This window comes from Clytia hemisphaerica, unplaced genomic scaffold (assembly GCF_902728285.1).
Source record: "Clytia hemisphaerica strain Z4C2 unplaced genomic scaffold, Clytia hemisphaerica genome assembly, whole genome shotgun sequence".
NCBI classification, from domain to species: Eukaryota; Metazoa; Cnidaria; class Hydrozoa; order Leptothecata; family Clytiidae; genus Clytia; species Clytia hemisphaerica.
Window position 1 is genome coordinate 804893 of NW_027103286.1, and position 12788 is coordinate 817680.

A 12788-nucleotide genomic window follows, 5' to 3' on the forward strand; every position below is an offset into this window, starting at 1 on the left:
GAAAGAGCAAGTGGGAATGTTTCATCAAAATTCAACGTTTCTTGACTTTGATGCCCCTCAAAATCGCCATCAAATAAGATGGCTGTAATTTCACTGTAATCATTGTAATCATTGTCTTCTAAATGCTTCTGAATTTTCTGGATGAGTAATTCTTTCTCAGGAGATTCCTCTACAACATTCGTCTTCACTTCCTTCAACAGTTTTTTCAGAGGATCTTTTTCCGAACGATCAATCATACAATATTTTAACCAATAGACAGTGATGTCAGTTTTGTTGTGTGGTCGTACCTCATAACTTTCTTTAACGAGCTGTTCCCTTAAATTATCGTATCCGGTACTATCGAGGTCCACGTTAATAACCCAAATTCTGTAATCAATGATATCGATGAAAATTGTTTTATATTTCGGTTCCTTCCAAAGATGATAGAGATGAGGAGCCCAAAGAACTGCAAGTTTTTCGCCATCTTCATCATAAATGCAATTAACAATCGTATCATAAAACTTTTTGACCGCTTCAAATTCGATGTTCTTTTCGAAAAGGTAATATTGGATTGATATTTGATAAAGGGAATGCACCGTCCAAAAATTTTCGGGTGCTAGATGCGTCAATTCTTGAAACCTTTGATTGCATTTGATCATGGAATAATCTAACAAAAGTGTTTTTGCTTTCGTATATTCAAGTTTGTTCTCAAAGCAACGTTCAAGGAAACGTTCGTCGATAAAACTACCATCGAGTATACCGAATAAATATAGGAAAGACATCATCGATTGGTCGTTAGATTGTTCGATTCTTTTGATAGTGATTTGAAAAGATGAAAAGACGGACGATCGAACTCCATAATGAGTGACAGCTTTTTGTGATAAAGTATCGAGCTTGTAATCTTGAAGAAGCTGGAGGTAGTCTTTCAAAGAGGTTTGTGATTGTTTGACGTACGCTACTGCGTGACTAATAGCTAATGGATGAAAATCTAATTCTTGAATCAAATCTTTAAATAAATGTTTCTCATCCTTCAAATTGTTCTCGACGAATTTGTAAGCAGTTTGTTCAGGCCATGTTTCCATTTTTAAATGTTCGTAATTGTTGGTCCAATTACCAAGCTGTGTGGTGATGATGATTTTTTGACCAAGTTGTAAAACATCTGATAACTGGTTGATATCAGTGCAGTTATCAAAGACAAAAAGTGTCTCCTCGTTTTTAAAATAGTCATGAAGCATGTGTGAAATATCCTTGATATTTGATTGTCCTGGGAAACCGAGAATCTGAGCTATATTGGTGTAAGTTGTCTCAATGGTTTCGGCATTTATCCACAAAATGTTATTATATCTGGCAGCATAATCTATGATATACTTCCTTGCTAATTCTGATTTTCCGAGACCTGGAATCCCTGAAATAACCGTGGCTAGTTTGTTTCCGGTAACGAGAGATTGGTGAATTGTGTTCAATTCATTTTCACGACCAACGAAGTTTAGGTTTTCGATTGGAAGCTGATAAATGAAAGTTGGTGACAGAGGCTTGAGATCTTGTGGAGGACATCCTAAAGCGATTAAAGGTTTACTCATCCGATTGTAGATTCTCTTATATTCTGCTTTGGTAATCTGTCTGTTTGCTTTATGGTTGAGTTGGTTACGTTCAATCTTTAGAATGATACAATATGCGATGTCTGAAGTGTCGGTAGGGTCTGGTTCCGCATTCCAACCTGTCCGTGGATCTTGATATCCGCATAACTCACGGATCAAAAGGAACGCCAAAGTGACGTCAAAATTTGAGGAGTCGGTTCTCTGGCATGCTGGATATATCAAATCGTATTGATCTTGTCTCAAAATCTTTTTAGGAAGTTGTTTCAATTTCCTTTGATGTGGTAACAAAGCATTGTATAAATCAACTGGATTGCGTGGAAAATGTTTGTGAAAAACATTGAGGAGGCATTGTTGAGATTTTTCTTCGAGAATATCAACATTATGACGATTCTTGTGTTCTTGTGTGAAATATTTGACTGGCGAAGATTGTGCTGCTGTCATCTCAACCCATCAAACATCAGAGGTTTCAAATATCAACACCTTCTCTTTCAACTGTAAAAATGTTTTAACAAACAAAAAAACAAAATTTATTTTGATCATATGAACTAAGGTTTTTTCATTGGTGTCAATATTCATCAAAAATACTTCTTTCATCAAAATGACAGACAAAAAAAAAATCTTGATCATATGAACCAAGTTTTTTCAAACATACATACTTACTTCTCTTAGAGATACAATAGATTTTTTGCTGACGAGAGTATTTTACTCATTCCTTTTGATTTCTTTTGAACCTTTCAACTTAATTACCTTCTATTTTGCCATATTATAATGGGTCAAGAAATTTGTGAATAGTTTTATTGATGAATGGATCATCAGAGTAAGATGATTTAATTGGGAGCCTTCTTTAGCCGACTTGTATTTAATCACCGACTTAGAATACGTTTTTTCATAAGAAATACTAGATTGTTACTGAGGTTGGTATGTTCTTATTTTCGGGGTAAAAATAAGGCGTATTTAGCTATGAAACCAATGTTACTGATTTGACCCTTGAAATTCAGTCACTACAACAGGCTCAGCCTTATTCCGTAATTTTTCGTATCTTTTGGCCTTTCTTAATCTTTTAGTCATTGTTTTTCTGAATCTGTTCTTATGAAAAAAAAAGTGTATTATAATGGGTTAAGAAATTGTTTATAGTTTTTAAGATGATAGAATAATTAGAGTAATATATGGATTTTGAGTCTTTGTAGGACTTGTATTAAGATAATATACTTATTTTCTAGCTTTATATTTAGTATTTAGACATCATGAATATGTTTTTTTATAAGGGCTGCTAGAATTTACTGAGGTTGGCCTATTCTTATTTTCGGGCCAAATATGAGTCATATTTAGCTATGAAACCAATTTTACTGATTTGACCCTTTACACGTTTTTTTTAATAAGAACTTCCAAAAATTTTGAAGCCTTCGAATATTCTTAACTTTTTTAGTTTTAAGCCAAAAAATGTTCTTAGCATGTTCTTATTTTCGCCATTTTTGAGTATTGTTGTCCATTTTCCTATGAAATTGTGTGTTTTGAGTTCGCCAAGCCTTAAAATGTTCTTAACTTGTTCTTATAACCTAACTTGTGTATTCGCTTGAAATTCAGTCATTCTAGTTATTCCATTCCTGTTATTGCTTTTGTTTTGTTTTGGAGTCTCGTTGTTATTCTGAAATTGTTCTTATAAAAAAAGAGAGATATTGTCATGAGAATAACAACAGCTCTATTTTCTCTTTTCTTATTCGACCTTTTCATATCATATGACCCTCTGTCAATTAATCAACCATTGAACGACTTTCTACAACAACGCTCTAACATTGTCTTACTTAGAAAGCTGAAGTTTAGAACTTTTTAATGCTGCTCCAACCCGAATGAAAATTAGGCTAGATATCGATGAAATTACTGAAAGGTTCCACTTTTTTTCTTAATTTACTTAGCTGCTAAGATTGGATTTGCTAAGTATGTAATTTTCGTGTAATTATAATAATTGACTACAGTACAGAAAAAGACCTTTACACGTTTTTTTTCTATAAGAATGGTGTAAATCCATTTCATCATGAATATTCATAACTTTTTTGGGAAAATCATCCTGAAATATATTCTTACAACATATTCTTAGGTTAGGGTTTAGGACTAGATTTAACATTTAGTACATACGTCTCAAGCATAAGATGGCATTTTTGTGGAAGGAGTGAGCCTTTCTTGGGGGGCAATTGACAATTTATAATTGAAAATACTCCAAAAATGGAATTCTTAGCTTGAGTAGCAAAATTCCATGAGGGTGATATTCTTAGCATATTCTTAATTTTTTGTCCATTTTCATCATGGACATTCTTATAAAGTGTATTCTTATTAAAAAAAAGCGTGTATTGAATGTTGTTTCGTCCATTTTAGTCATCTTTTTGTTTAGGTTTTTGTAAATATTTGCAAGTTCAAGAATTAACTCTCTATTCCTCGACTTGTTTTCTTATTCTCAGCCTGAGCAGTTCCTTAACAATTCCTCGTAAACGTGTTTCTTATAAAAAAACGTGTATATGTTTTGGTTAGAAAACTTTACATGCCGGAAATAACTTTTTGTCTTTTGTCATCACAGTGGAAGGCCGGAGAGATTCAAACCGATAAATAAGACTTTTTCTTCCCGTTGGGAAGGAATATAGATAAAGAATCATTCTTTGGTATAAATATCGAGCCTTTTTCTCCTTTGGATATTCTTTTGAACCTTAAGTTGAGTTCAATTTTAGAGTATAGGTTTTCTGTATGAGTTTATGAATCCAATTCCACTTTTAGGTATGTTTACTTAGTGTTCAACAAACGTCTCTAACAAGATGATTAGGCTACTGGCATCCACTAACGGATTCGTGCTCCCTATACTAATATACTACCTGCGGTTTTACTAAAAATAGCTCTACGCTTCTCCACAGATGCGAAAAGAGAGATGCGAAAAAACATCTCAGTCACTAGGTTGCTGTTATCCACTAAACGAATTCGTGCTTCTTATAGAGGATGTTTAATAAGCGAAAAAACCGAACCGGAAAGTGGGCGGTAGATTACTAAGCAGATCTTATATTCCCTGCGGTTAGGTCTGCCATTCAGACTAATGAGATATGGAATGACCTTTTTATCATAGAATGGATGATCGTGTTTTTTATAAGAACAACCAACCCTTTTGAAGCTATCGGATTTTCTTAACTTTTTGAGTTTTAAGCCTAAAAATGTTCTTAACATGTTCTTATTTTCGTCATTTTTTGAGTATTTTTGTCCACTTTCCTAAGAAATTGGGTGTCTAAAGTCTGCGAAACTTTAAAATGTTCTTAACTTGTTCTTAACATTTAGGCCATCGAAGCCTTATGCTCTCATATCGTTTGTTCGTATAAAAAACGTGTGTTGATAAACACAGCACTATATTTAAGCTTTTTAACCGCCCTTATAAATATAAAGTTGTTACGGGAAATTAGCTTACATTTTGAACAATTTGAACTGAAAGTATCGTCAGCCGCGAAATTAAATTTCGCAAAATTTAATGATTTCGACGTCTGATTCGCAAATTAAATACTGCCAGCCCCCCCCCTACGTTGATCTTTAATAAAACTTATTCCGCCCCTTAAATTAGAGTTTTCCGGGGAATTAAGCTCATATTAATTTAGAACGATTTTGAACTGGAAAAACCGTCAACAGCGAAATTAACCACGAAATTAAATTTCACCAAATTTCACCAAATTTCGCTAAATTTGATAATTCGCGAAATTAAGTACCACCAAAACTTCCCCTAATAAAACCAGGTAGATATCTAAAACACGAAACAGTTTCATTTTTTGATCTTGATAATGCTACGTTAGTTTCCAATTTTTGGCCTGCATAAAAATGAGTTTGCCAGGCCTGTAATTTAGAACGCCGTATGGTTTGTTCTTATAAAAAAACGTGTACGAAACGTTCTCTTTTTTCAGTTCATTTCATGTGATGTGATTGGAGTGTTTTCATATTTGTTTTGTGATTTTGGTCCACAATTTGTCGTCCATGATTCTGACGGTGAAGAATATAAAGAAGTCTTCATTGGCAACATCTCGAAAGTAAGTAAATCCAACTCTCTCTAATTCGATCTTCAAGTTACCAAGAATCGAGTTACGGAGAGCAATAATAATACTTTTCATCTGACTGGACAAATGTTTTACTTTAGGCGTACAAACTTTCTCGAGGTGGAGAAATCGCGAAATTTACGACATAAATTTTCGCAAATTAAAGATGAAGATATTTCTTTCGGAAATTTCAAAATTTTGAAACACTCACCCCAAAGCTAACTAAAATAGTAAATATTTTCAGCTTGTATTCTAAACTATTTTTGCGAGCATAAACTTTTGCGAGTTACTTTCATATTAAGAAATTTCAAAGACATTTACCGAAAAACGCAAATCTCGAAAGTTTGCGCTTGAATAAATCTGTACGCCTAAAGTAGTTCGGATTACAGAAAGGTTCGGATTAAAGAGTGTTGACTGTATGATCGCAAGGCACTTGAAGTACCTCAATTTTTGTGATTTTATATCTAGCGCTTTCGCAAAGGTAAATTTTGGGAAACACGCACCATTAGTGCCCTATGAAATTCTTGAAATGATTTAAATTTAGCATTCAACCTCCTCTAAAATCCTCTATTTTGGCGAGAATGGTCAAGCCTTGCTGTTGTCTATGTTAAGATCTAAGAAAAGTTTTCGTTGAAAGGCTTTTCATTTTTATATAACCAGGATTTTCCCAACTTAGTAATTATAAAAAAATATTTATGCCAAAAAGCTACGTTTTATTTCTTTTCTCGATCTAATCTAACATCCTAAGTTTTTGATATTGTTTTGTGTTTGATTTTTAGTCTAACCCATGCACGATTGACACACTAGACTATCGGCGACATGGTCTACAAACTGGCGACACAATTCTCTTACGGGAAATCAAGGGTATGGACACACTGAATGAAACTACACACAAGATCAAATACATTTCAACAAGTTCGTTTAGTTTAGAACTCGATACGACAGGTAGTGAATACGGGCCTTACACTCATGGTGGCGTGCTTAAGAAAATTAAACAACCTACAACGATGGAGTTCGGATCTTTGGAAGACCAATTAAAAACACCAGACGTTGTGGTCAACGATTTATCGAAACTAGATGCACCTATATTGAGTTTGATTGCTCTATCTACGCTTTTGAAAAATAAAGACACCTTAACCTCGTTAAGTTCAAATGAAGAGTTATTTTTAAACGAATGTCGAACAGTAAATTCACAACCATCCAATCCCTCAGAGGGTTTAAATGAAGATTACCTGAAGTGTTTGTACAGGACTTGCAAAGGAAAATTAGCGCCGCTCTGTGCAGCCATCGGCGGTATTTGTGCACAAGAAGTGTTAAAAGGACTTTCAGGAAAGTTCAGTCCGTTGAAACAATGGTTGTTTTTGGATGGTGTGGAAGTTTGTAGTGATTCTCAAAGATGCCAGGGTGAAGGTGATTTTCATTACACCCTTTTTTATATATATAACATAAAAGCGACCGTAGCATAAAGGTAGAGCATCCAGCTACGGTGCGCAAGGTTGTGGGTTCGATCCCCAGCTGGGTTATACCAAAGATTGCCAAAATGGTGCTTGATTCTTCTCTGCTTGATGCTCAGCAACTATAAAGATGGATCACAAGGATAAGTGGAGAAATCCAGGGAAAGGAGTGGCGCCCTCCTCTACCTTCGGGTAGACAGTTATACGAAAAGGGAGCCTTCGGGTCGCCCTCGACTGCGGTCGCAAACACCCTTTTTTATATATAAGAACAATTTTATAAGAACATGAGGCTGAAAATTGGCCAAAACCTAAAGAACCAATTAAAAACATCTGAGCCTCAGCTTTCGAAATAACTAAGAAAGTACAGATTTTGACAGATTTAAACCCATTTTTAAGAACATCGTAAGCTGTCAAACTCTCCTTTGAAACAAGAGACCTTTATCAAAATACACGTTTTTTATAAGATTAATTTTATAAGAACACGAGGTTGAAAATTGGCCAAAACCAAGGGATGAGCTGGGGTTTTTATAAGATACCTCACCTAACTGATTAGTCATTTGAAGTAATAGAAATGACTCGTTATTTAAAAAAAAAGTAACAAAATAGTTTTATTATAGGTTAACGACCAATCAAATCAAATTAAAGCTCGTAAAAACTCCCAACTTATCCCAAAACCTAAGAACAAATTAAGAACAATCTGAGGCTCAGCTCGAGCGAATATTTAAGAACAAACTAAATAAGACCAAGGCTGAATCAAGAATATTGGGATATAAACACCGTTACACACAGGGCTTTATAGTCATTCTAATTTTATCCACTAAATTTTTATTTATAAAGGCTCAAAATGAATGAATTGTTCTAGAGTCATATTACAATAGGAGCAATTTAAGAATATTTAAGCCTGAATATTTCAGAAAATTTAAAACCACAAAGCATGAGCCAAAATTTACAAGTTCTTTCAAAAAATAAACATGTGTACGCTTTTTTTTTATAAGAATGGTGTTTTTTCATTTCATCATGGATATTCTTAACTTTTTGGAGAAAATCATCCAAAAATATTCTTACGGTATTCTTATGTTAAGATCAAAGTTGGCAATCTACAGGTTAAAATGTATTAAAAATGGCATTCTTAGGTTCAGTTGCTAAATTCCATGATGGTGATATTCTTACCATATTCTTAATTTTTTGGCCATTTTCATCATGGGCATTCTTATAAAGTGTATCCTTATAAAAAAAGCGTGTAATATTTAACAAAGAGTTAGTTTGAGAAATTTATTACATTATCGAGCTGATAATACTAAAATATAAAAAATATTTTCATATTTGACATCAGATGATTGATTCTATTTACAGGCAAATACGGCCAACTTCTGAACTGTATCTCCAAAGACTTATTCACCAAACTTCAGAACACACGTCTATTCATGGTTGGGTGTGGCGCAATCGGTTGTGAAATGTTGAAAAATTATGCTCTATTGGGCATCTCAGGTGGTCAGGATGGAAGGATCACTATCACTGATAACGACTTAATTGAGAAATCTAATTTGAATCGACAGTTCTTATTCCGACCATGGCATATTCAGGTATTTAGATCCTTCCGTTTGAGCTCAAATGTTCCGAATGTTGCCTAAACAGTGGGACTTTCCCAAAAAACGGGACTTTCCCTGAATAGTGGGATTCTCCCACAAAGGTTTATTTCTCATCTCTCAGTCGTCTTTTTGAATAGATTATATTTTCCTTTTTTTCGACATTAACATTTATCAAAGTTGGGGTTTGGCGGCTTCTTAATTATGAATTTTGTTGTTGAGCTCGAGGGAAGAAACTTTTTTGCGAATTTTTCAAATTTAGTTTTTTTTTTTTTTTGTGCTTAAACCTGAATTTCTTTCCTTCCATCCAGCTGCTTATCATAAAATTAATTTTTCAGCCGTTTTGAGGTAAATTTAATAAACAAAGTGGAGCCCGCTCAAGTTTTAATGAAAAATTCGCGAAAGTATTTTAAATAAAGTTGTAAAATGCCTACGATAACACACTTATCTCGCATTCCTTATATAAACATTAGAGTGATTGCGAAATACTTACTAAGTATATTGTCTAGCTCTACCAACCTTTTGGTTGGATTTTAAAAACAATCTAAAGCACTCCGAGGTATTCAAAAAGCTAATATGCTATAAAATATTGGTCTAAAATTTTCTCTACGTAAACATTAGGGTGATTGCGAAATATTTGCTAGCTTCTGACGCTGGGATCTCTTCACACACTCAAACTATAAAAACAATCCGCAGCAAATACAGTAGAGCCTCGATAACTCGAACCTTTATAACTGTCAAATTCTCTTCAATGTCTCAACCAAGTCTTTCTTTAACTAGAACAAGTTGGTTCTCTCAGTAAACCAACACTTAATAAACCGGTCTCTATTACTCAAAAAATATTGCGTTACCCGTACCTTACGAGTTATGGAAACTCCATTTTTATCGACCGCCGGAGGCGGTTTCTTTCATAGTGGTACGCTAATCTCGTTTTGCCTTGGCTAATTACTTTGTCTGCCATTTACTTTCAGTTTTTTTAACTAGATTACCCAGGTGTTTCTCTTTTTTTTTCCCTGAATGTCTTTTATTCGGAATTGAATAATCGAGACATGAAAAATGACTATATTGTAATCTGTTTTCAATGAATAATCTAAAATGTACTGGAGATGACATGTAGGCGTTAATAATGTGCGTGCGCTCTTTCGCGAGCGTGATGCGTGATGGAAGGCGGTCGTTTCAGTGTGGTTTAGATCCACACTGTGACCTAGTTAATTTCGCCTTAGCGAAAGTATTACGATAGGCATTCAGCGGCGGCGGTTGTGTCATCGTACGAAAATTTAGAAAACGAAAGTACTCGATACGGTGGACGAACTTACTAAACTTGATTTACACTTTACACGTTCGTATAACCACGGACGATTTTCGCGGGTTTTCTTTGGATTACGTCATATATCTTTGTGTCTTTAGCTTCACAGTTTGGATTTTTTCTTTATTTTCTTATAAGCATATACTTTATAAGAATCAAATCAATAACTCTTGATAAACGGTGATATACCCTTCGGTAATTAGTTCTTACAAAGTAAACAAGGGATGGCACACAATATGAGCATATTTATTTTTCTTATAAGCATATACTTTATAAGAATCAAATCAATAACTCTTGATAGATGGTGATATACCTTTCGGTAATTAGTTCTTACAAAGTAAACAAGGGATGGCGCACAGTATTAGCATATTCATTTTTTCTTATAAGCATATACTTTATAAGAATCAAATCAATAACTCTTGATAGACTGTGATATACCTTTCGGTAATTAGTTCTTACAAGGTAAACAAGGGATGGCACACAATATGAGCATATTCATTTTTTCTTATAAGCATATACTTTATAAGAATCAAATCAATAACTCTTGATAGACTGTGATATACCTTTCGGTAATTAGTTCTTACTAAGTAAACAAGGGATGGCGCACAATATTAGCATATTTATTTTTCTTATAAGCATATACTTTATAAGAATCAAATCAATAACTCTCGATAGAAGGTGATATAGCCTTCAGTTATTAGTTCTTAAGAATTAAACAACCATTGTTCGTAAATTGATCTTATCTGTTTAGCGATTTTGAGCCTCGTTGTTCATATAAAATTGTTTCATCAAGGCTCGATGTAGAGTAGACTTCAGATTAGCTTTCATCTCTACTTCTTGTTTTTCCCATGCAGTTTAAACTTTAGGCGATATTTTTGACTTCAAGTCGTCTTGTTTCTATTTCTATTGCTAACTTACTTTAAAATACACTTTGGAATACGGTAGAATTTTTTCAGCAAGTGGGGGTAAAAACAACCGTCTGAAACTTGATGGGATTTAATATTCCCATATTTTTTATGACCGGGGATTTAAATTCTTTAGTCAGAAAATTCAGTGGGGATGGGAAAAATAGCATTATATTTTGCCGTGAGGATTGGTTTATTTGATTATTTTTAGTGCGGAAAAATTGGAGTATAATTTCCCACCGGGAACGCTATTTTGGGCAATTTTTCCATTTGGAAGGGGTCCTGGTGGATCTCTGAGAAGGGGGTGTTAACTTTGCCCATACGTTTTATTTGCCCATACGTTTTATTTGAGCAACCTCAAATCCTTTAAGATTTAAGAACAATATTTGACGTCGTAAATATTTTTTTGTTTTCAAGCCGTCTTATTATTTTTGCGAAAGCTAACCTAGCTGGCACACAACATCGTTTCAACGTTCATCTAATGTTCACAACGTCAATATAACGTTAGTAAGTAAGTAAGTAAGTAATAGTTTGTTTCATGTTGACGAAAAGGTAGCAACAAAGGCTAATAAAAGTCAACGCTACTTTACAATTAACGTACATGAACGTTGTAACAACGTTGTGTGCCATCTGGGAAGAGGATCTTGTTGTCTTTGTAGCCTACGGTTCTCCGGTTACATCAATGTTTCTTTTAATGGTGAAAAGCATAACTAGAAGCGTCATGTTTTTCTATATATTCGACCTTCACTATACTCCGTACCAAAGTGTATCTCACGTTTATCGCTTCGCAGTACAGGCATTGTCTGTTTGATCAAAAATTCCCGTACGCAAACCTTTGCGATGAAGTATGATTCATAAATAGTAACACTTCTCTCATCGTCTCCCCTCTCTCGCCAACACTCTCAAATAGGAAAAGACAATGACAACAGACCCTCTACGGCAATGAATTTTGAAATAAGCCGTAGATACTGGGTTTGTGTACAGACAACCTTCACTACAACGTTGATAGATTTTTACACTCTGATGATGACTTCTTGTAGTGAGGGTCGAATATAGTTTTTAAATAAAAACATGACGCTTTAGGTTATTCTTTTTACCTTTAAATTATTAGCCCAAGGAAAGATCTTTCAATGTTTCTTTCTTTTTTAGAAACCAAAATCACTAACCGCCTCAGAAGCAGCGAGAGAAATTAACGCAGGTAGTTGTTCTAAGGATTAGATTTAATTGGACTCAAAAATCTCCTTTTCTTAGGGTTGCTGAATGTTTAAGGTAGAACGTGGAATTAAAATAGAGACTCTCAGTAGAGACTTTGAAGTAGGTGACCCTCACTACGAGGGTCGAAGTATTGTATATTAAAAATCGTATAAATGATAAGAACGACCGTACATATAATTATAACCATAATTTATGTTATTGAGTTTTTTTTTTTAAATGGCCTTCGAACATAGATAGATAATGATTTCTCTTTTATTTCTTTTAGACTTGCAAATCGAAGCACATCAGAATAAAGGTAAAAGAGAGTTTCTTTAACTCTAACCTCTATAACTCAAATGTCTCCTTAACTCGAACAAGTTTGCTGGTCCCTTCGTTTAGAAAATGCCTTTTAAAGCCTACTTCATAACTCAAATGTCTCCTTAACTTGGGACGGGTTTGGGACGGCGAAATATGTCGTTCTTTGATAGTTAAGTTTAGGGTTAAAGTTTCTCGTTCTTTCTGTCGCTTTTTAATAGTTATTTGTCGTTCTTTTTGGTTCTTCTTTTTGGTCTGGAAACCTTAGATGAACAGTCTCTTACTAGAAAGAGAGACCATCATCCTGCTTCCCTGCACGCTCTGTTTTTAAAAGTACCCGGAATATGTGGCCCCGTTATGTGGTCTGATTTTTTACACTATTGACTGAGCGGATGTTTATTA

General features: G+C 34.3%; 1 protein-coding gene across 1 annotated transcript in view; it reads left to right on the top strand.

Moving 5' to 3' along the window:
- The window catches only part of LOC136806054 (ubiquitin-like modifier-activating enzyme 6), a 34483-nt gene that overhangs the window by 9037 nt on the left and 12658 nt on the right, over window positions 1-12788 (top strand). The window contains exons 7-11 of the mRNA XM_067062627.1: window positions 5498-5620; window positions 6406-7036; window positions 8434-8663; window positions 12027-12075; window positions 12358-12387. Coding sequence (XP_066918728.1) covers window positions 5498-5620; window positions 6406-7036; window positions 8434-8663; window positions 12027-12075; window positions 12358-12387 — 1063 coding nt within the window. The remainder of the gene's footprint in view (window positions 1-5497; window positions 5621-6405; window positions 7037-8433; window positions 8664-12026; window positions 12076-12357; window positions 12388-12788) is intronic.